Here is a 25,807-nt window from a genome sequence, read left to right as displayed (position 1 = left end):
GGACGACATACGCACTACAGTTAGGGTGAGCGGCCCACCAGGATACGTTTATCACAAAACCCCCAATTATCGTCTGCGGTGAGCGATCGCCTCCATAGCTGGCAAGGAATTTGTGTCGGCTTTTGCCTCCAAATTGTATTGTTGGAGCGCAGGCCGGAGCCTGCCCTGAGATTTAGCCGTCTCCATGACAACTGTCGACTGTCTTTATTAACCATCTCCAGGGTTTCTGTGTTACTATGGCAACAGTAGCTGGGATTAGACGGCCTTCCTGGCAGGCGGTAGGAATGTGGAAGCGTTCGGTGACCTTTCTGTACCAGCAGAGCGTCGCCGGGTACACGGAGGAGGCCATCATTAGTGGCCACGGCCTTCACTCACAGGCGGCCACGGTCTGATAATACGAGTCCACGGCCTTTTATGTTACGTTTTACCGCTGCGGGATGAGCATCTTATTGTTCACGATCCATCATTTACATAGTTTTATCCATGTATCGTACACAGTATGTGACCCCCCCCCCAACACCGTATCCATAGTATCCACAGGACGTGTTATACATGGCCGCTATTATGGAGCCGGGCTCACTGTTCTGCAATGGTCCATTCATTTGTGAGGACTTTCCAGCAACATCAGCGAAGGTTTAACGTACCTGCCCCGGCCCTGGCTGGTACCCCTGACTTTGGTGCTAAACCTGAATTTATGTCAGTGGAAATGAACTAGATAAATAGCAAGTAGCAGAGCCGGGACAGAAACATTGGACAGAGAGGATTCAGGAACGATGTAGCAGAGCCAGGAGATGGGACAGAAACAGTGGACAGAGAGGATTCCACAATGATATAGCAGAACCGGGAGACAGGACAGAAACATTGGGGAGAAAGGATTCAGGAACGATGTAGCAGAGTTGGGAGATGGGACAGAAACATTGGACAGTGAGGATTCAGGAACGATGTAGCAGAGTTGGGAGACGGGACAGAAACATTGGACAGTGAGGATTCAGGAACGATGTAGCAGAGTTGGGAGACGGGACAGAAACATTGGACAGAGAGGATTCAGGAACGATGTAGCAGAGTTGGGAGACAGGACAGAAACATTGGACAGTGAGGATTCAGGAACGATGTAGCAGAGTTGGGAGACGGGACAGAAACATTGGACAGTGAGGATTCAGGAACGATGTAGCAGAGTTGGGAGACGGGACAGAAACATTGGACAGTGAGGATTCAGGAACGATGTAGCAGAGTTGGGAGACGGGACAGAAACATTGGACAGTGAGGATTCAGGAACGATGTAGCAGAGTTGGGAGACGGGACAGAAACATTGGACAGTGAGGATTCAGGAACGATGTAGCAGAGTTGGGAGACGGGACAGAAACATTGGACAGTGAGGATTCAGGAACGATGTAGCAGAGTTGGGAGACGGGACAGAAACATTGGACAGTGAGGATTCAGGAACGATGTAGCAGAGTTGGGAGACGGGACAGAAACATTGGACAGAGAGGATTCAGGAACGATGTAGCAGAGTTGGGAGACAGGACAGAAACATTGGACAGTGAGGATTCAGGAACGATGTAGCAGAGTTGGGAGACGGGACAGAAACATTGGACAGTGAGGATTCAGGAACGATGTAGCAGAGTTGGGAGACGGGACAGAAACATTGGACAGTGAGGATTCAGGAACGATGTAGCAGAGTTGGGAGACGGGACAGAAACATTGGACAGTGAGGATTCAGGAACGATGTAGCAGAGTTGGGAGACGGGACAGAAACATTGGACAGTGAGGATTCAGGAACGATGTAGCAGAGTTGGGAGACAGGACAGAAACATTGGACAGTGAGGATTCAGGAACGATGTAGCAGAGTTGGGAGACGGGACAGAAACATTGGACAGTGAGGATTCAGGAACGATGTAGCAGAGTTGGGAGACGGGACAGAAACATTGGACAGAGAGGATTCAGGAACGATGTAGCAGAGTTGGGAGACAGGACAGAAACATTGGACAGTGAGGATTCAGGAACGATGTAGCAGAGTTGGGAGACGGGACAGAAACATTGGACAGAGAGGATTCAGGAACGATGTAGCAGAGTTGGGAGACAGGACAGAAACATTGGACAGAGAGGATTCAGGAACGATGTAGCAGAGTTGGGAGACAGGACAGAAACATTGGACAGAGAGGATTCAGGAACGATGTAGCAGAGTTGGGAGACGGGACAGAAACATTGGACAGTGAGGATTCAGGAACGATGTAGCAGAGTTGGGAGACGGGACAGAAACATTGGACAGTGAGGATTCAGGAACGATGTAGCAGAGTTGGGAGACAGGACAGAAACATTGGACAGAGAGGATTCAGGAACGATGTAGCAGAGCCGGGAGACGGGACAGAAACATTAGACAGAGGGGATTCCACAATGAAGCAGCAGAGCTGGGAGATAGGACAGAATTAGTGGATAGTGAGGATTCAGGAACGATGTAGCAGAACTGGGAGACGGGACAGAAACATTGGACAGAGAGGATTCAGGAACGATGTAGCAGAGTTGGGAGACAGGACAGAAACATTGGACAGTGAGGATTCAGGAACGATGTAGCAGAGTTGGGAGACAGGACAGAAACATTGGACAGAGAGGATTCAGGAACGATGTAGCAGAGTTGGGAGACAGGACAGAAACATTGGACAGTGAGGATTCAGGAACGATGTAGCAGAGTTGGGAGACAGGACAGAAACATTGGACAGAGAGGATTCAGGAACGATGTAGCAGAGTTGGGAGACAGGACAGAAACATTGGACAGAGAGGATTCAGGAACGATGTAGCAGAGTTGGGAGACAGGACAGAAACATTGGACAGTGAGGATTCAGGAACGATGTAGCAGAGTTGGGAGACGGGACAGAAACATTGGACAGTGAGGATTCAGGAACGATGTAGCAGAGTTGGGAGACGGGACAGAAACATTGGACAGTGAGGATTCAGGAACGATGTGGCAGAGCCGGGAGACGGGACAGAAACATTAGACAGAGAGGATTCCACAATGAAGCAGCAGAGCTGGGAGATAGGACAGAATTAGTGGATAGTGAGGATTCAGGAACGATGTAGCAGAACTGGGAGACGGGACAGAAACATTGGACAGAGAGGATTCAGGAACGATGTAGCAGAGCTGCGAGACGGGACAGAAACATTGGACAGAGAGGATTCAGGAACGATGTAGCAGAGCTGGGAGACGGGACAGAAACATTGGACAGAGAGGATTCAGGAATGATTTGGAGAGCTGGGAGATAGGACAGAAACATTGGACAGAGAGGATTCAGGAACGATGTAGCAGAGCCGCGAGACGGGACAAAAACATTGGACAGAGAGGATTCAGGAACGATGTAGCAGAGCCGCGAGATGGGACAGAAACATTGGACAGAGAGGATTCGGGAACGATGTAGCAGAGCTGGGAGACAGGACAGAAACATTGGACAGAGAGGATTCAGGAATGATTTGGAGAGCTGGGAGATAGGACAGAAACATTGGACAGAGAGGATTCAGGAACGATGTAGCCGAGCCGCGAGACGGGACAGAAACATTGGACAGAGAGGATTCAGGAACGATGTAGCAGAGCCGCGAGACGGGACAGAAACATTGGACAGAGAGGATTCAGGAACGATGTAGCAGAGCTGGGAGACAGGACAGAAACATTGGACAGAGAGGATTCAGGAATGATTTGGAGAGCTGGGAGATAGGACAGAAACATTGGACAGAGAGGATTCAGGAACGATGTAGCCGAGCCGCGAGACGGGACAGAAACATTGGACAGAGAGGATTCAGGAACGATGTAGCAGAGCCGCGAGACGGGACAGAAACATTGGACAGAGAGGATTCAGGAACGATGTAGCAGAGCCGCGAGACGGGACAGAAACATTGGACAGAGAGGATTCAGGAACGATGTAGCAGAGCTGTGAGACGGGACAGAAGCATTGGAGAGAAAGGATTCAGGAAAGATGTAGCAGAGCTGGGAGACAGGACAGAAACATTAGACAGAGAGGATTCAGGAACGATGTAGCAGAGCCAGGAGACAGGACAGTAACACTGGAGAGAAAGGATTCAGGAACGATGCAGCAGAGCCGGGAGACGGGACAGAAACATTAGACAGAGAGGATTCAGGAACGATGTAGCAGAGCCGGGAGACGGGACAGAAGCATTTGAGAGAAAGGATTCAGGAACGATGCAGCAGAGCCGGGAGACAGGACAAAAACATTGGACAGAGAGGATTCAGGAACAATGTAGCAGAGCCGGGAGACGGGACAGAAGTATTGGACAGAGAGGATTCCGCAATGAAGTAGCAGAGCCGGGAGATAGGACAGAATTAGTGGACAGAGAGGATTCAGGAACGATGTAGCAGAGTTGGGAGACAGGACAGAAACATTGGACAGAGAGGATTCAGGAACGATGTAGCAGAGCCGGGAGACGGGACAGAAACATTAGACAGAGGGGATTCCACAATGAAGCAGCAGAGCTGGGAGATAGGACAGAATTAGTGGATAGTGAGGATTCAGGAACGATGTAGCAGAACTGGGAGACGGGACAGAAACATTGGACAGAGAGGATTCAGGAACGATGTAGCAGAGTTGGGAGACAGGACAGAAACATTGGACAGTGAGGATTCAGGAACGATGTAGCAGAGTTGGGAGACAGGACAGAAACATTGGACAGAGAGGATTCAGGAACGATGTAGCAGAGTTGGGAGACAGGACAGAAACATTGGACAGTGAGGATTCAGGAACGATGTAGCAGAGTTGGGAGACAGGACAGAAACATTGGACAGAGAGGATTCAGGAACGATGTAGCAGAGTTGGGAGACAGGACAGAAACATTGGACAGTGAGGATTCAGGAACGATGTAGCAGAGTTGGGAGACAGGACAGAAACATTGGACAGAGAGGATTCAGGAACGATGTAGCAGAGTTGGGAGACAGGACAGAAACATTGGACAGAGAGGATTCAGGAACGATGTAGCAGAGTTGGGAGACAGGACAGAAACATTGGACAGTGAGGATTCAGGAACGATGTAGCAGAGTTGGGAGACGGGACAGAAACATTGGACAGTGAGGATTCAGGAACGATGTAGCAGAGTTGGGAGACGGGACAGAAACATTGGACAGTGAGGATTCAGGAACGATGTAGCAGAGCCGGGAGACGGGACAGAAACATTAGACAGAGAGGATTCCACAATGAAGCAGCAGAGCTGGGAGATAGGACAGAATTAGTGGATAGTGAGGATTCAGGAACGATGTAGCAGAACTGGGAGACGGGACAGAAACATTGGACAGAGAGGATTCAGGAACGATGTAGCAGAGCTGCGAGACGGGACAGAAACATTGGACAGAGAGGATTCAGGAACGATGTAGCAGAGCTGGGAGACGGGACAGAAACATTGGACAGAGAGGATTCAGGAATGATTTGGAGAGCTGGGAGATAGGACAGAAACATTGGACAGAGAGGATTCAGGAACGATGTAGCAGAGCCGCGAGACGGGACAAAAACATTGGACAGAGAGGATTCAGGAACGATGTAGCAGAGCCGCGAGATGGGACAGAAACATTGGACAGAGAGGATTCGGGAACGATGTAGCAGAGCTGGGAGACAGGACAGAAACATTGGACAGAGAGGATTCAGGAATGATTTGGAGAGCTGGGAGATAGGACAGAAACATTGGACAGAGAGGATTCAGGAACGATGTAGCCGAGCCGCGAGACGGGACAGAAACATTGGACAGAGAGGATTCAGGAACGATGTAGCAGAGCCGCGAGACGGGACAGAAACATTGGACAGAGAGGATTCAGGAACGATGTAGCAGAGCCGCGAGACGGGACAGAAACATTGGACAGAGAGGATTCAGGAACGATGTAGCAGAGCTGTGAGACGGGACAGAAGCATTGGAGAGAAAGGATTCAGGAAAGATGTAGCAGAGCTGGGAGACAGGACAGAAACATTAGACAGAGAGGATTCAGGAACGATGTAGCAGAGCCAGGAGACAGGACAGTAACACTGGAGAGAAAGGATTCAGGAACGATGCAGCAGAGCCGGGAGACGGGACAGAAACATTAGACAGAGAGGATTCAGGAACGATGTAGCAGAGCCGGGAGACGGGACAGAAGCATTTGAGAGAAAGGATTCAGGAACGATGCAGCAGAGCCGGGAGACAGGACAAAAACATTGGACAGAGAGGATTCAGGAACAATGTAGCAGAGCCGGGAGACGGGACAGAAGTATTGGACAGAGAGGATTCCGCAATGAAGTAGCAGAGCCGGGAGATAGGACAGAATTAGTGGACAGAGAGGATTCAGGAACGATGTAGCAGAGCCGGGAGACAGGACAGAAGCATTGGACAGAGAGGATTCCGCAATGAAGTAGCAGAGCTGGGAGATAGGACACAATTAGTGGACAGAGAGCCTGCTTCCTGCCTCAGATACTCTCTGCACTCCCTCCATTCAGACAGATCGGTTTGGATCCAGTTACAACGGCTGGTAAAAACTCCAGCTGTTATAACTTTCTTCAGTACAGACAGGAGGTCTGCGGCCCCCGACACACGAGGTCTGTCTCCCCACTGGATGCCCACTGTGGTTTTTGCAGTGAAAGATATCAGGAATAATAATTATTTTTTTCATTTGATGGGTTTAATAAGCGGTAATGGAGGATTGACGTATAAAGGCGGCATCACCTAACTACGGTATTATTTTTATAGGAAGAGTTCAGATGGCAGAAGGGGCAACATCTACTGTCGCTGCTGGAGGGGGCACTAGCATGGAAAACGGACCCGCCTCAGAGGGACTGGGTGATCTTCCTGAGCAAACCTAACGAAAACGATAATCACCTGCTAATGACAATCACAGACGAGGAGCGTAAGTCTCGGCCTCATGAAGCCGCACCGGGGGGCTATAGATAATAGCGGGCACCAATGTGCAGGAAGAGTGGTGCAGAGTCACTATTAAAGGGGTATGCCCTTCTCATACGCTTGATTGCCTATCATTAGGCTAGGCCATCACTTTATGGTCATCTGGGGTCTGAGCTCTGAGACCTCCACTGATCCTGACCTATCAGTCAGGGGTATAGCATTCATTAAGATCAGTGAGGGGCAATACGGTCAGACCCCCACAACTATAAAGTGATGGTATATCCAACAATGCCACCGCTCTATGAGATTGGTTCTATCCCTTTAAATCAGACCAGTCATGAAAAGTTGCGCTTGTGAACACTACAACAACCAGCAGTCACTGGCTGTCAGGACATGTTGAGAGTTGTAGTTCCACAATAACTGCAGAGCTGCACATTGCCAATCCCTGGTCTAGACCAATCCTCTGTGAGCTAAAAATCATCCCTCTCTGGTCCTGATATTCTGCTACAATGTATCAGCGCAGGTATAATGTATCAGTCTGTGTCTGCAGTGGATACAAATGTAACAAACACTCAGCTGTGAGAAGTATTAGGTCATTACAAGGACCCCTAACGTTTGCATCCATCTAATCCCATTATCTGCTGTGCACAGGTGTGGTTCCTGTAAAAGACGTCTTCACGGCACTTGGAGACATAAAGAGGAGTCTTGCAGAGGTTAGTAGTCCATACTGTGTATTTATATACACATTATATTATATAAATGCCGTATATTCATTTCTTAATAGATCTTTGTAGTGGCTTCTGTGACACAGCGCTCCAAACTCCCTGCACAGACATGATAACATTCTGTCTGCCCGCGGTCACCACTAGGTGGAGCCCAATGTATATGGCTGTATACAGCTCCCATTGATCGCAATAATACATTTATCTTCAGACTACAAGATAGAACTAATTAATGGTCAAGTGCAAAAAATCATCGCATGTAATATTACCAGATCTCCAGTAGAGGGCAGTCAGCTCTCTACACACATAGACAATAGGACAAACTAACTGAAAACTTCAGTGTGCATAACTATTCACCCCCCTAAAGTCAGTACTTTGTAGAGCCTCCTTTTTCAGCAATTACAGCTGTAAGTCGCTTTGGATAAGTCACTATGAGCTTTCCACTGGGATTTTTGTCCATTCCTCAAAGAAAAACTGCTCCAGCGCCTTCATGTTAGATGTTTCCTCTGGTGAGCAGCGATCTTCATGTCTGACCACAGATTCTCCATTGGAGTAAGGTCCGGGCTGTGACTCGGCCACTGGAAGACATTTATATGTTTCCCTTTACACCACTCGTGTGTTGTACTTTGGGTCATTGTTTTGTTGGAGTAGGAACCTCCGCCCCAGTCTCAAATCACTGACAGACTGAGACAGGTTTTACTCAAGAATATTCCTGTATTCTGCACCATCCCCTTGTATCAGATGATTTTACCTGCCGCTGTTGCCGAAAAGCATCTCCAGAGCATGATGCTGCGACCACCATGTTTCACTGTGAGGATGGTGTTCTTGGGATCAGGAGCTATGTTGGTTAGGCGCCACGTCAGACACAGCGTTTACCTTGGTGGCCAAAAAGTTAAATTTTGGTGTCACCTGTCCACAGCACCTTCCTCTGTACATTTGGGGAGTCTCCCATATGTCTTTTGACAAACTGAAAATGAGCATTACAATCTTTGTGTGTAAGGAAAGGCTTTTTTTCTGCCCACTCTTTCATGAAGGCCACCTCTATGGAGTGTATGGCTTACTGTGGTCACATGGACAGATACTCCAGTCTCTGCTTGGGAACTCTGCAGCTCCTTCAGGGTCACCGTTGGTCTCTGTGCTGTCTCTCTGATTAATGCCCTCATTGCCCAGGCTGAGAGTTTTGGTGGGCGCCCTCTCTTGGCAGGTTTGTTGTGGTGCTATGTTTTTTTTCATTTGAGGACAATGGATTTGTTGGTGCTCGGGGGATCATCAGAGATTGGGAAATTTTCTTATATTGCAACCCTGACTTGTACTTCTCTACAACTTTGCCCCTGACTTGTTTGGAGATCTCATAGGTCTTCATGGTGTTTGGAGATCTCCTTGGTCTTCATGGTGTTGTTTGGAGAGCTCTCCTTGGTCTTCATGGTGTTGTTTGGAGAGCTCCTTGGGCTTCATGGTGTTTGGAGATCTCCTTGGTCTTCATAGTGTGTGGAGATCTCCTTGGGCTTCATGTTGTTGTTTGGAGATCTCCTTGGTCTTCATGGTGTTGATTGGAGATCTCCTTGGTCTTCATAGTGTGTGCAGATCTCCTTGGGCTTCATGTTGTTGTTTGGAGATTTCCTTGGTCTTAATGGTGTTTGGAGATCTCCTTGGTCTTCATGGTGTTGTTTGGAGATCTCCTTGGTCTTCATAGTGTGTGGAGATCTCCTTAGTCTTCATGGTGTAGTTTGGAGATCTCCTTGTTCTTCATGGTGTTTTTTGGAGATCTCCTTGGTCTTCATGGTGTTGTTTGGAGATCTCCTTGGTCTTCATAGTGTTGTTTGGAGATCTCCATGGTGTTTGGAGATCTCCTTGGTCTTTATGGTGTTTGAAGATCTCCTTGGTCTTCATGGTGTTGTTTGGAGATCTCGTTGGTCTTCATGGTGTTGTTTGGAGATCTTCATGGTGTTGTTTGGAGATCTCCTTGGTCTTCATGGTGTTGTTTGGAGATCTCCTTGGTCTTCATGGTGTTGTTTGGAGATCTCCTTGGTCTTCATGGTGTTGTTTGGAGATCTCCTTGGTCTTCATGGTGTTGTTTGGAGATCTCCTTGGTCTTCATGGTGTTGTTTGGAGAGCTCCTTGGTCTTTATGGTGTTTGGAGATCTCCTTGGTCTTCATGGTGTTGTTTGGAGATCTCCTTGGTCTTCATAGTGTGTGGAGATCTCCTTGGTCTTCATGGTGTTGTTTGGAGATCTCCTTGGTCTTCATGGTGTTTTTTGGAGATCTCCTTGGTCTTCATGGTGTTGTTTGGAGATCTCCTTGGTCTTCATGGTGTTGTTTGGAGATCTCCTTGGTCTTCATGGTGTTGTTTGGAGATCTTCATGGTGTTGTTTGGAGATCTCCTTGGTCTTTATGGTGTCTGGTTAGTGGAGCCTCTTGGTAATGGTGTTGCAGCCTCTGTGGCTTTTCAGAGAAGGTAAAGTGTATATACTGACAGATATGTGACACTTAGATTGCACACAGGGGGACGTCCTGTCACTAAGCATGGGACTTATGAAGGGAATTGCTTGCACCACAACGTTTTAGGGGCTTCATAGCAAAAGGCTTAAATATATATGCACATGCCAATTTTTAGTTATTTGATCCCATGAATTTAACTTATATCTATATTTTCTCACTTCACCAGCTTAGACTATTTAGTGCTGATTGCGTCACACACAAATCAGATTACAAAAATATTTAAACGCAGGTTGTAATGTAACAAAATAGGTAAAAAGCCAAGGGGGGTGAAAACTTTCACATGTCACTGTATTATACACAGCAAAGTAATGGACACATCTGAACATTTCCATACATGCAACTATTAAGAGAAACGATAATAGTATTAAAATAATGTTGCCGTATTACGGAATATTGTGTGTCTGCGGCATTATATACCGTAATACTGATTTAACTTCAAGATGAACAAACAACAGAAATAAATACCGTAATCAAATGTTCTCACTATTCTACAGATTGGTATTGAAAGTTACTCCAGCACCGCGAGCTGTCAGTCCCGGCCCAGCCCTCCCCGGAGCGATTACGGCAAACTCTTCATTGTTTTGGTCATTATCGGATCCATTTGTGTTATGATCATCATTGCAGGACTCATTTATATCTGCTGGCAGAAACGGCTACCAAAACTGAAAAATATGGTGAGAAAAGCAGAGAACATAACGACAAAGTTATAGAATAATGGTCCTTATATTCTTGTATAGGGGCAGTGTTATACTAGTTATATTCTTGTACATAGGAGCAGTATTATAGTAGTTATATTCTTGTACATAGGAGCAGTATTATAGTAGTTATATTCTTGTACATAGGAGCAGTATTATAGTAGTTATATTCTTGTACATAGGGGCAGTATTATAGTAGTTATATTCTTGTATATAGGTGACAGTATTATAGTAGTTATATTCTTGTACATAGGGGGCAGTATTACAGTAGTTATATTCTTGTACATAGGGGCAGTATTATAGTAGTTATATTCTTGTACATAGGAGCAGTATTATAGTAGTTATATTCTTGTACATAGGTGACAGTATTATAGTAGTTATATTCTTGTATATAGGAGCAGTATTATAGTAGTTATATTCTTGTATATAGGAGCAGTATTATAGTAGTTATAGTCTTGTACATAGGAGCAGTATTATAGTAGTTATATTCTTGTACATAGGGGGCAGTATTATAGTAGTTATATTCTTGTACATAGGAGCACTATTATAGTAGTTATATTCTTGTACATAGGAGCAGTATTATAGTAGTTATATTCTTGTATATAGGGGGCAGTATTATAGTAGTTATATTCTTGTACATAGGAGCAGTATTATAGTAGTTATATTCTTGTACATAGGATACAGTATTATAGTAGTTATATTCTTGTACATAGGGGCAGTATTATAGTAGTTATATTCTTGTACACAGGGGCAGTATTATAATAGTTATATTCTTGTACATAGGGGCAGTATTATAGTAGTTATATTCTTGTACATAGGGGCAGTATTATAGTAGTTATATTCTTGTGCATAGGGGCAGTATTATAGTAGTTATATTCTTGTACATAGGAGCAGTATTATAGTAGTTATATTCTTGTGCATAGGGGCAGTATTATAGTACTTACATTCTTGTACATAGGAGCAGTATTATAGTAGTTATATTCTTGTACATAGGAGCAGTATTATAGTAGTTATATTCTTGTACATAGGAGCAGTATTATAGTAGTTATATTCTTGTACATAGGGGCAGTATTATAGTAGTTATATTCTTGTGCATAGGGGCAGTATTATAGTAGTTATATTCTTGTGCATAGGGGCAGTATTATAGTAGTTATATTCTTGTACATAGGAGCAGTATTATAGTAGTTATATTCTTGTACATAGGGGCAGTATTATAGTAGTTATATTCTTGTATATAGGGGGCAGTATTATAGTAGTTATATTCTTGTACATAGGAGCAGTATTATAGTAGTTATATTCCTGTACATAGGATACAGTATTATAGTAGTTATATTCTTGTACATAGGGGCAGTATTATAGTAGTTATATTCTTGTACACAGGGGCAGTATTATAATAGTTATATTCTTGTACATAGGGGCAGTATTATAGTAGTTATATTCTTGTACATAGGGGCAGTATTATAGTAGTTATATTCTTGTGCATAGGGGCAGTATTATAGTAGTTATATTCTTGTACATAGGAGCAGTATTATAGTAGTTATATTCTTGTGCATAGGGGCAGTATTATAGTACTTACATTCTTGTACATAGGAGCAGTATTATAGTAGTTATATTCTTGTACATAGGAGCAGTATTATAGTAGTTATATTCTTGTACATAGGAGCAGTATTATAGTAGATATATTCTTGTACATAGGGGCAGTATTATAGTAGTTATATTCTTGTGCATAGGGGCAGTATTATAGTAGTTATATTCTTGTGCATAGGGGCAGTATTATAGTAGTTATATTCTTGTACATAGGAGCAGTATTATAGTAGTTATATTCTTGTACATAGGAGCAGTATTATAGTAGTTATATTCTTGTATATAGGAGCAGTATTATAGTAGTTATATTCTTGTATATAGGAGCAGTATTATAGTAGTTATATTCTTGTACATAGGGGGCAGTATTACAGTAGTTATTTTCTTGTATATAGGAGCAGTATTATAGTAGTTATATTCTTGTACATAGGAGCAGTATTATAGTAGTTATATTCTTGTACATAGGGGGCAGTATTATAGTAGTTATAGTCTTGTACATAGGGGGCAGTATTATAGTAGTTATATTCTTGTACATAGGAGCAGTATTATAGTAGTTATATTCTTGTACATAGGGGCAGTATTATAGTAGTTATATTCTTGTACATAGGAGCAGTATTATAGTAGTTATATTCTTGTACATAGGGGCAGTATTATAGTAGTTATATTGTTGTGCATAGGGGCAGTATTATACTAGTTATATTCTTGTACATAGGGGGCAGTATTATAGTAGTTATATTCTTGTACATAGGGGGCAGTATTATAGTAGTTATATTCTTGTACATAGGAGCAGTATTATAGTAGTTATATTCTTGTACATAGGGGCAGTATTATAGTAGTTATATTCTTGTACATAGGAGCAGTATTATAGTAGTTATATTCTTGTACATAGGGGCAGTATTATAGTAGTTATATTCTTGTGCATAGGGGCAGTATTATACTAGTTATATTCTTGTACATAGGAGCAGTATTATAGTAGTTATATTCTTGTACATAGGGGCAGTATTATAGTAGTTATATTCTTGTGCATAGGGGCAGTATTATACTAGTTATATTCTTGTACATAGGGGGCAGTATTATAGTAGTTATATTCTTGTGCATAGGGGCAGTATTATAGTAGTTATATTCTTGTACATAGGAGCAGTATTATAGTAGTTATATTCTTGTACATAGGATACAGTATTATAGTAGTTATATTCTTGTACATAGGGGCAGTATTATAGTAGTTATATTCTTGTACACAGGGGCAGTATTATAATAGTTATATTCTTGTACATAGGGGCAGTATTATAGTAGTTATATTCTTGTACATAGGGGCAGTATTATAGTAGTTATATTCTTGTGCATAGGGGCAGTATTATAGTAGTTATATTCTTGTACATAGGAGCAGTATTATAGTAGTTATATTCTTGTACATAGGATACAGTATTATAGTAGTTATATTCTTGTACATAGGGGCAGTATTATAGTAGTTATATTCTTGTACACAGGGGCAGTATTATAATAGTTATATTCTTGTACATAGGGGCAGTATTATAGTAGTTATATTCTTGTACATAGGGGCAGTATTATAGTAGTTATATTCTTGTGCATAGGGGCAGTATTATAGTAGTTATATTCTTGTGCATAGGGGCAGTATTATAGTACTTACATTCTTGTACATAGGAGCAGTATTATAGTAGTTATATTCTTGTACATAGGAGCAGTATTATAGTAGTTATATTCTTGTACATAGGAGCAGTATTATAGTAGTTATATTCTTGTACATAGGGGCAGTATTATAGTAGTTATATTCTTGTGCATAGGGGCAGTATTATAGTAGTTATATTCTTGTGCATAGGGGCAGTATTATAGTAGTTATATTCTTGTGCATAGGAGCAGTATTATAGTAGTTATATTCTTGTACATAGGAGCAGTATTATAGTAGTTATATTCTTGTATATAGGAGCAGTATTATAGTAGTTATATTCTTGTATATAGGAGCAGTATTATAGTAGTTATATTCTTGTACATAGGGGGCAGTATTACAGTAGTTATTTTCTTGTATATAGGAGCAGTATTATAGTAGTTATATTCTTGTACATAGGAGCAGTATTATAGTAGTTATATTCTTGTACATAGGGGGCAGTATTATAGTAGTTATAGTCTTGTACATAGGGGGCAGTATTATAGTAGTTATATTCTTGTACATAGGAGCAGTATTATAGTAGTTATATTCTTGTACATAGGGGCAGTATTATAGTAGTTATATTCTTGTACATAGGAGCAGTATTATAGTAGTTATATTCTTGTACATAGGGGCAGTATTATAGTAGTTATATTGTTGTGCATAGGGGCAGTATTATACTAGTTATATTCTTGTACATAGGGGGCAGTATTATAGTAGTTATATTCTTGTACATAGGGGGCAGTATTATAGTAGTTATATTCTTGTACATAGGAGCAGTATTATAGTAGTTATATTCTTGTACATAGGGGCAGTATTATAGTAGTTATATTCTTGTACATAGGAGCAGTATTATAGTAGTTATATTCTTGTACATAGGGGCAGTATTATAGTAGTTATATTCTTGTGCATAGGGGCAGTATTATACTAGTTATATTCTTGTACATAGGGGGCAGTATTATAGTAGTTATATTCTTGTGCATAGGGGCAGTATTATACTAGTTATATTCTTGTACATAGGGGGCAGTATTATAGTAGTTATATTCTTGTGCATAGGGGCAGTATTATAGTAGTTATATTCTTGTACATAGGAGCAGTATTATAGTAGTTATATTCTTGTACATAGGATACAGTATTATAGTAGTTATATTCTTGTACATAGGGGCAGTATTATAGTAGTTATATTCTTGTACACAGGGGCAGTATTATAATAGTTATATTCTTGTACATAGGGGCAGTATTATAGTAGTTATATTCTTGTACATAGGGGCAGTATTATAGTAGTTATATTCTTGTGCATAGGGGCAGTATTATAGTAGTTATATTCTTGTACATAGGAGCAGTATTATAGTAGTTATATTCTTGTACATAGGATACAGTATTATAGTAGTTATATTCTTGTACATAGGGGCAGTATTATAGTAGTTATATTCTTGTACACAGGGGCAGTATTATAATAGTTATATTCTTGTACATAGGGGCAGTATTATAGTAGTTATATTCTTGTACATAGGGGCAGTATTATAGTAGTTATATTCTTGTGCATAGGGGCAGTATTATAGTAGTTATATTCTTGTGCATAGGGGCAGTATTATAGTACTTACATTCTTGTACATAGGAGCAGTATTATAGTAGTTATATTCTTGTACATAGGAGCAGTATTATAGTAGTTATATTCTTGTACATAGGAGCAGTATTATAGTAGTTATATTCTTGTACATAGGGGCAGTATTATAGTAGTTATATTCTTGTGCATAGGGGCAGTATTATAGTAGTTATATTCTTGTGCATAGGGGCAGTATTATAGTAGTTATATTCTTGTGCATAGGAGCAGTATTATAGTAGTTATATTCTTGTACATAGGAGCAGTATTATAGTAGTTATATTCTTGTATATAGGAGCAGTATTATAGTAGTTATATTCTTGTATATAGGAGCAGTATTATAGTAGTTATATTCTTGTACATAGGGGGCAGTATTACAGTAGTTATTTTCTTGTATATAGGAGCAGTATTATAGTAGTTATATTCTTGTACATAGGAGCAGTATTATAGTAGTTATATTCTTGTACATAGGGGGCAGTATTATAGTAGTTATAGTCTTGTACATAGGGGGCAGTATTATAGTAGTTATATTCTTGTACATAGGAGCAGTATTATAGTAGTTATATTCTTGTACATAGGGGCAGTATTATAGTAGTTATATTCTTGTACATAGGAGCAGTATTATAGTAGTTATATTCTTGTACATAGGGGCAGTATTATAGTAGTTATATTGTTGTGCATAGGGGCAGTATTATACTAGTTATATTCTTGTACATAGGGGGCAGTATTATAGTAGTTATATTCTTGTACATAGGGGGCAGTATTATAGTAGTTATATTCTTGTACATAGGAGCAGTATTATAGTAGTTATATTCTTGTACATAGGGGCAGTATTATAGTAGTTATATTCTTGTACATAGGAGCAGTATTATAGTAGTTATATTCTTGTACATAGGGGCAGTATTATAGTAGTTATATTCTTGTGCATAGGGGCAGTATTATACTAGTTATATTCTTGTACATAGGGGGCAGTATTATAGTAGTTATATTCTTGTGCATAGAGGCAGTATTATAGTAGTTATATTCTTGTACATAGGAGCAGTATTATAGTAGTTATATTCTTGTACATAGGGGCAGTATTATAGTAGTTATATTCTTGTGCATAGGGGCAGTATTATACTAGTTATATTCTTGTACATAGCGGGCAGTATTATAGTAGTTATATTCTTGTACATAGGGGCAGTATTATAGTAGTTATATTCTTGTACATAGGGGCAGTATTATAGTAGTTATATTCTTGTACATAGGGGCAGTATTATAGTAGTTATATTCTTGTACATAGGGGGCAGTATTATAGTAGTTATATTCTTGTACATAGGAGCAGTATTATAGTAGTTATATTCTTGTACATAGGAGCAGTATTATAGTAGTTATATTCTTGTACATAGGGGCAGTATTATAGTAGTTATATTCTTGTACATAGGGGCAGTATTATAGCAGTTATATTCTTGTGCATAGGGGCAGTATTATAGTAGTTATATTGTTGTACATAGGAGCAGTATTATAGTAGTTATATTCTTGTACATAGGGGGCAGTATTATAGTAGTTATATTCTTGTGCATAGGGGCAGTATTATAGTAGTTATATTCTTGTACATAGGAGCAGTATTATAGTAGTTATATTCTTGTACATAGGGGCAGTATTATAGTAGTTATATTCTTGTGCATAGGGGCAGTATTATACTAGTTATATTCTTGTACATAGGGGGCAGTATTATAGTAGTTATATTCTTGTACATAGGGGCAGTATTATAGTAGTTATATTCTTGTACATAGGGGCAGTATTATAGTAGTTATATTCTTGTACATGGGGCAGTATTATAGTAGTTATATTCTTGTACATAGGAGCAGTATTATAGTAGTTATATTCTTGTACATAGGGGTAGTATTATAGTAGGTATATTCTTGTACATAGGGGACAGTATTATAATAGTTATATTCTTGTACATAGGAGCAGTATTATAGTAGTTATATTCTTGTACATAGGAGCAGTATTATAGTAGTTATATTCTTGTATATAGGAGCCAGTATTATAATAGTTATATTCTTGTACATAGGAGCAGTATTATAGTAGTTATATTCTTGTACATAGGAGCAGTATTATAGTAGTTATATTCTTGTACATAGGAGCAGTATTATAGTAGTTATATTCTTGTACATAGGGGCAGTATTATAGTAGTTATATTCTTGTACATAGGGGCAGTATTATAGTAGCCATATTCTTGTACATAGGGGCAGTATTATAGTAGTTATATTCTTGTACATAGGAGCAGTATTATAGTAGTTATATTCTTGTACATAGGAGCAGTATTATAGTAGTTATATTCTTGTACATAGGAGCAGTATTATAGTAGTTATATTCTTGTACATAGGAGCAGTATTATAGTAGTTATATTCTTGTACATAGGAGCAGTATTATAGTAGTTATATTCTTGTACATAGGGGGCAGTATTATAGTAGTTATATTCTTGTACATAGGGGCAGTATTATAGTAGTTATATTCTTGTACATAGGAGCAGTATTATAGTAGATATTGTACATAGGAGCAGTATTATAGTAGTTATATTCTTGTACATATGGGCAGTATTATATTAGTTACATTCTTGTACATAGGGGCAGTATTATAGTATTTATATTCTTGTACATAGGGGCAGTATAATAGTATTTATATTCTTGTACATAGGGGCAGTATTATAGTAGTTATATTCTTGTACATAGGGGGCAGTATTATAGTAGTTATATTCTTGTACATAGGAGCAGTATTATAGTAGTTATATTCTTGTACATAGGAGCAGTATTATAGTAGTTATATTCTTGTACATAGGGGGCAGTATTATAGTAGTTATATTCTTGTACATAGGAGCAGTATTATAGTAGTTATATTCTTGTACATAGGAGCAGTATTATAGTAGTTATATTCTTGTACATAGGATCAGTATTATAGTAGTTATATTCTTGTATATAGGAGCAGTATTATAGTAGTTATATTCTTGTACATAGCAGCAGTATTATAGTAGTTATATTCTTGTACATAGGAGCAGTATTATAGTAGTTATATTCTTGTACATAGGAGCAGTATTATAGTAGATATATTCTTGTACATAGGGGCAGTATTATAGTAGTTATATTCTTGTGCATAGGGGCAGTATTATAGTAGTTATATTCTTGTGCATAGGGGCAGTATTATAGTAGTTATATTCTTGTACATAGGAGCAGTATTATAGTAGTTATATTCTTGTACATAGGAGCAGTATTATAGTAGTTATATTCTTGTATATAGGAGCAGTATTATAGTAGTTATATTCTTGTATATAGGAGCAGTATTATAGTAGTTATATTCTTGTACATAGGGGGCAGTATTACAGTAGTTATTTTCTTGTATATAGGAGCAGTATTATAGTAGTTATATTCTTGTACATAGGAGCAGTATTATAGTAGTTATATTCTTGTACATAGGGGGCAGTATTATAGTAGTTATAGTCTTGTACATAGGGGGCAGTATTATAGTAGTTATATTCTTGTACATAGGAGCAGTATTATAGTAGTTATATTCTTGTACATAGGGGCAGTATTATAGTAGTTATATTCTTGTACATAGGAGCAGTATTATAGTAGTTATATTCTTGTACATAGGGGCAGTATTATAGTAGTTATATTGTTGTGCATAGGGGCAGTATTATACTAGTTATATTCTTGTACATAGGGGGCAGTATTATAGTAGTTATATTCTTGTACATAGGGGGCAGTATTATAGTAGTTATATTCTTGTACATAGGAGCAGTATTATAGTAGTTATATTCTTGTACATAGGGGCAGTATTATAGTAGTTATATTCTTGTACATAGGAGCAGTATTATAGTAGTTATATTCTTGTACATAGGGGCAGTATTATAGTAGTTATATTCTTGTGCATAGGGGCAGTATTATACTAGTTATATTCTTGTACATAGGAGCAGTATTATAGTAGTTATATTCTTGTACATAGGGGCAGTATTATAGTAGTTATATTCTTGTGCATAGGGGCAGTATTATACTAGTTATATTCTTGTACATAGGGGGCAGTATTATAGTAGTTATATTCTTGTGCATAGGGGCAGTATTATAGTAGTTATATTCTTGTACATAGGAGCAGTATTATAGTAGTTATATTCTTGTACATAGGATACAGTATTATAGTAGTTATATTCTTGTACATAGGGGCAGTATTATAGTAGTTATATTCTTGTACACAGGGGCAGTATTATAATAGTTATATTCTTGTACATAGGGGCAGTATTATAGTAGTTATATTCTTGTACATAGGGGCAGTATTATAGTAGTTATATTCTTGTGCATAGGGGCAGTATTATAGTAGTTATATTCTTGTACATAGGAGCAGTATTATAGTAGTTATATTCTTGTACATAGGATACAGTATTATAGTAGTTATATTCTTGTACATAGGGGCAGTATTATAGTAGTTATATTCTTGTACACAGGGGCAGTATTATAATAGTTATATTCTTGTACATAGGGGCAGTATTATAGTAGTTATATTCTTGTACATAGGGGCAGTATTATAGTAGTTATATTCTTGTGCATAGGGGCAGTATTATAGTAGTTATATTCTTGTGCATAGGGGCAGTATTATAGTACTTACATTCTTGTACATAGGAGCAGTATTATAGTAGTTATATTCTTGTACATAGGAGCAGTATTATAGTAGTTATATTCTTGTACATAGGAGCAGTATTATAGTAGTTATATTCTTGTACATAGGGGCAGTATTATAGTAGTTATATTCTTGTGCATAGGGGCAGTATTATAGTAGTTATATTCTTGTGCATAGGGGCAGTATTATAGTAGTTATATTCTTGTACATAGGAGCAGTATTATAGTAGTTATATTCTTGTACATAGGAGCAGTATTATAGTAGTTATATTCTTGTATATAGGAGCAGTATTATAGTAGTTATATTCTTGTATATAGGAGCAGTATTATAGTAGTTATATTCTTGTACATAGGGGGCAGTATTACAGTAGTTATTTTCTTGTATATAGGAGCAGTATTATAGTAGTTATATTCTTGTACATAGGAGCAGTATTATAGTAGTTATATTCTTGTACATAGGGGGCAGTATTATAGTAGTTATAGTCTTGTACATAGGGGGCAGTATTGTAGTAGTTATATTCTTGTACATAGGAGCAGTATTATAGTAGTTATATTCTTGTACATAGGGGCAGTATTATAGTAGTTATATTCTTGTACATAGGAGCAGTATTATAGTAGTTATATTCTTGTACATAGGGGCAGTATTATAGTAGTTATATTGTTGTGCATAGGGGCAGTATTATACTAGTTATATTCTTGTACATAGGGGGCAGTATTATAGTAGTTATATTCTTGTACATAGGGGGCAGTATTATAGTAGTTATATTCTTGTACATAGGAGCAGTATTATAGTAGTTATATTCTTGTACATAGGGGCAGTATTATAGTAGTTATATTCTTGTACATAGGAGCAGTATTATAGTAGTTATATTCTTGTACATAGGGGCAGTATTATAGTAGTTATATTCTTGTGCATAGGGGCAGTATTATACTAGTTATATTCTTGTACATAGGGGGCAGTATTATAGTAGTTATATTCTTGTGCATAGGGGCAGTATTATAGTAGTTATATTCTTGTACATAGGAGCAGTATTATAGTAGTTATATTCTTGTACATAGGGGCAGTATTATAGTAGTTATATTCTTGTGCATAGGGGCAGTATTATACTAGTTATATTCTTGTACATAGCGGGCAGTATTATAGTAGTTATATTCTTGTACATAGGGGCAGTATTATAGTAGTTATATTCTTGTACATAGGGGCAGTATTATAGTAGTTATATTCTTGTACATAGGGGCAGTATTATAGTAGTTATATTCTTGTACATAGGGGGCAGTATTATAGTAGTTATATTCTTGTACATAGGAGCAGTATTATAGTAGTTATATTCTTGTACATAGGAGCAGTATTATAGTAGTTATATTCTTGTACATAGGGGCAGTATTATAGTAGTTATATTCTTGTACATAGGGGCAGTATTATAGCAGTTATATTCTTGTGCATAGGGGCAGTATTATAGTAGTTATATTGTTGTACATAGGAGCAGTATTATAGTAGTTATATTCTTGTACATAGGGGGCAGTATTATAGTAGTTATATTCTTGTGCATAGGGGCAGTATTATAGTAGTTATATTCTTGTACATAGGAGCAGTATTATAGTAGTTATATTCTTGTACATAGGGGCAGTATTATAGTAGTTATATTCTTGTGCATAGGGGCAGTATTATACTAGTTATATTCTTGTACATAGGGGGCAGTATTATAGTAGTTATATTCTTGTACATAGGGGCAGTATTATAGTAGTTATATTCTTGTACATAGGGGCAGTATTATAGTAGTTATATTCTTGTACATGGGGCAGTATTATAGTAGTTATATTCTTGTACATAGGAGCAGTATTATAGTAGTTATATTCTTGTACATAGGGGTAGTATTATAGTAGGTATATTCTTGTACATAGGGGACAGTATTATAATAGTTATATTCTTGTACATAGGAGCAGTATTATAGTAGTTATATTCTTGTACATAGGAGCAGTATTATAGTAGTTATATTCTTGTATATAGGAGCCAGTATTATAATAGTTATATTCTTGTACATAGGAGCAGTATTATAGTAGTTATATTCTTGTACATAGGAGCAGTATTATAGTAGTTATATTCTTGTACATAGGAGCAGTATTATAGTAGTTATATTCTTGTACATAGGGGCAGTATTATAGTAGTTATATTCTTGTACATAGGGGCAGTATTATAGTAGCCATATTCTTGTACATAGGGGCAGTATTATAGTAGTTATATTCTTGTACATAGGAGCAGTATTATAGTAGTTATATTCTTGTACATAGGAGCAGTATTATAGTAGTTATATTCTTGTACATAGGAGCAGTATTATAGTAGTTATATTCTTGTACATAGGAGCAGTATTATAGTAGTTATATTCTTGTACATAGGAGCAGTATTATAGTAGTTATATTCTTGTACATAGGGGGCAGTATTATAGTAGTTATATTCTTGTACATAGGGGCAGTATTATAGTAGTTATATTCTTGTACATAGGAGCAGTATTATAGTAGATATTGTACATAGGAGCAGTATTATAGTAGTTATATTCTTGTACATATGGGCAGTATTATATTAGTTACATTCTTGTACATAGGGGCAGTATTATAGTATTTATATTCTTGTACATAGGGGCAGTATAATAGTATTTATATTCTTGTACATAGGGGCAGTATTATAGTAGTTATATTCTTGTACATAGGGGGCAGTATTATAGTAGTTATATTCTTGTACATAGGAGCAGTATTATAGTAGTTATATTCTTGTACATAGGAGCAGTATTATAGTAGTTATATTCTTGTACATAGGGGGCAGTATTATAGTAGTTATATTCTTGTACATAGGAGCAGTATTATAGTAGTTATATTCTTGTACATAGGAGCAGTATTATAGTAGTTATATTCTTGTACATAGGATCAGTATTATAGTAGTTATATTCTTGTATATAGGAGCAGTATTATAGTAGTTATATTCTTGTACATAGGAGCAGTATTATAGTAGTTATATTCTTGTACATAGGAGCAGTATTATAGTAGTTATATTCTTGTACATAGGGGGCAGTATTATAGTAGTTATATTCTTGTATATAGGAGCAGTATTATAGTAGTTATGTTTTTGTGTGTTGAGTGTTTCGCCTGTTGCTGACCCATCCTCTGTTGTTTTTGCAATCAGGAGCTGCATTTTGTGGAGAACGGCTGCCACGATAACCCTACCCTGGACGTGGCTATGGACGGCCAATCCGAAATGCAGGAAAAGAAGACAAGCCTTAATGGCGGCACCTCTCTTCGGGCTGACGGCTGGGAGACATTGATCAACAAGACAAGCAAAGACGAGACGGACCCCATTGAAGAAGACACTCACCTGTAGAGACTAATGGGGGCAGATCCCGGGGGGTGAAGCTGAACTCTTGTTTTTTTTTTTATTGTTGGGCACGTGGGGTTCTAAATGTTTTCGGTCACTTTCCTGTAAGTAGTTGGGTTGACACTTTGGATTGTTGGCCTGTAGCAGCACAGTATTGATAGCACACGGTATCGATCGCTGGTGCCCGCACTCTCCGTCGCCCTCCAACCGTTCTCCAGTTTACAACGATCGATATGATTGCACTTTATTCTTCCAAAGATGATATTAGGAGCCACTTTCCGGTGCAAATCTTACCTGCCGGTGCATTCCAGGTCGGCATCAGCCGTACAGAGTATTGTCGTATTTTTTATTTTAATTTTTTCCGTGTCGTGATGTAGGACCAGAATTTTGTCGCCTCCTCCACTCGTCCGCTTCCCCATCCCACCCGCATGCAGTGTGGATCCTGACAGCTTGACACAATAACAAAAAAAAAAAAAATCAAATAAAAAATCAAATTAAAAAATTATCTTTGATCCAATGAATAAAACAAAATGCGATAAAAAAAATTCATAAAATGTGGATATCTAAAAACATCACAATACACTGAATATATCCAATTATATGTGCACCCGGTATAGGAAAGTACTCAAGAAAATGACAGATCTTCAGAATCAGAAGGTGTTTCTATGAGATTAGATGGAACTATATATTTTTTTCAATAAGAACAGCTCCACCATCATAAATGTGGCTGTGTTTGGTATCGCAGCTGCAGCAATACCCGACATGACCTGAAAAGAACAGTGGCGCTCTCTTGAGCAGAAGGCAGCTATATTTTGCTAATTTCATACATCTCCTTTCATTCCAGTGTAACATATGCTCCAGGATATAGAAATGTAGAAATGTGATTATAAAAGGGAGACAAGATTGTGTATCCACAGGCCGGGTCCCGAGACACTGGCCTGAAAAAAATAAAAATAAAAAAGGTTTTATAGGGCTCCAATGCTCAGTGTTTCAGAAGCAATAACTGGATGTGACAAGGATCATCTTACTCCTGAGTCCACCATGATTGTCCATGTATCACTCCGGATAATTATTATTACACACATCCAAAATATATATCATTGTAATGGTCCAACACCTGCTGTCAAAACCATGTCCCACCCAACACCCGGACCCTCCGACGTCCCACTCAACCGGACCAAGATCATTATAAAACCAAAAGTGGAACTAGAATAATAGTTAGATTCGTGTACATAGGGAGCAGTATTATAGTAGTTATATTCTTGTACATAGGGGGCAGTATTATAGTAGTTATATTCTTGTACATAGAAGCAGTATTATAGTAGTTATATTCTTGTACATAGGGGCAGTATTATAGTAGTTATATTCTTGTACATAGGGGCAGTATTATAGTAGTTATATTCTTGTGCATAGGTGCAGTATTATAGTAGTTATATTCTTGTACATAGGAGCAGTATTATAGTAGTTATATTCTTGTACATAGGGGGCAGTATTATAGTAGTTATATTCTTGTACATAGGGGCAGTATTATAGTAGTTATATTCTTGTGCATAGGGGCAGTATTATAGTAGTTATATTCTTGTACATAGGGAGCAGTATTATAGTAGTTATATTCTTGTACATAGGAGCAGTATTATAGTAGTTATATTCTTGTACATGGGGGCAGTATTATAATAGTTATATTCTTGTACATAGAGGCAGTATTATAGTAGTTATATTCTTGTACATAGGGGCAGTATTATAGTAGTTATATTCTTGTACATAGAGGCAGTATTATAGTAGTTATATTCTTGTACATAGAGGCAGTATTATAGTAGTTATATTCTTGTACATGGGGGCAGTATTATAATAGTTATATTCTTGTACATAGAGGCAGTATTATAGTAGTTATATTCTTGTACATGGGAGCAGTATTATAGTAGTTATATTCTTGTACATGGGGGCAGTATTATAATAGTTATATTCTTGTACATAGAGGCAGTATTATAGTAGTTATATTCTTGTACATGGGAGCAGTATTATAGTAGTTATATTCTTGTACATAGGGAGCAGTATTATAGTAGTTATATTCTTGTACATAGGAGCAGTATTATAGTAATTATATTCTTGTACATAGGGGCAGTATTATAGTAGTTATATTCTTGTACATAGAGGGCAGTATTATAGTAGTTATATT

The 25,807-nt window shown here is 38.5% G+C and overlaps 1 protein-coding gene across 2 annotated transcripts in view; it reads left to right on the top strand.

The window, feature by feature from the left end:
- The window catches only part of PODXL2 (podocalyxin like 2), a 30,238-nt gene extending 6,102 nt beyond the window's left edge, over window positions 1-24,136 (top strand). For both annotated transcript variants that reach the window (XM_077276579.1, XM_077276577.1), the window contains 4 exons: window positions 6,706-6,862; window positions 7,507-7,568; window positions 10,571-10,750; window positions 23,443-24,136. In XM_077276579.1, coding sequence (XP_077132694.1) covers window positions 6,706-6,862; window positions 7,507-7,568; window positions 10,571-10,750; window positions 23,443-23,637 — 594 coding nt within the window. In that variant the 3' untranslated portion in view covers window positions 23,638-24,136. The remainder of the gene's footprint in view (window positions 1-6,705; window positions 6,863-7,506; window positions 7,569-10,570; window positions 10,751-23,442) is intronic.
- Window positions 24,137-25,807: the final 1,671 nt, after the last annotated feature.

Source organism: Ranitomeya variabilis, chromosome 8 (genome assembly GCF_051348905.1).
Source record: "Ranitomeya variabilis isolate aRanVar5 chromosome 8, aRanVar5.hap1, whole genome shotgun sequence".
In the NCBI taxonomy this organism is placed as follows: Eukaryota; Metazoa; Chordata; class Amphibia; order Anura; family Dendrobatidae; genus Ranitomeya; species Ranitomeya variabilis.
Note: the sequence above shows the minus strand (reverse complement) of the source record. Positions and strands in the feature narration are given on the sequence as shown.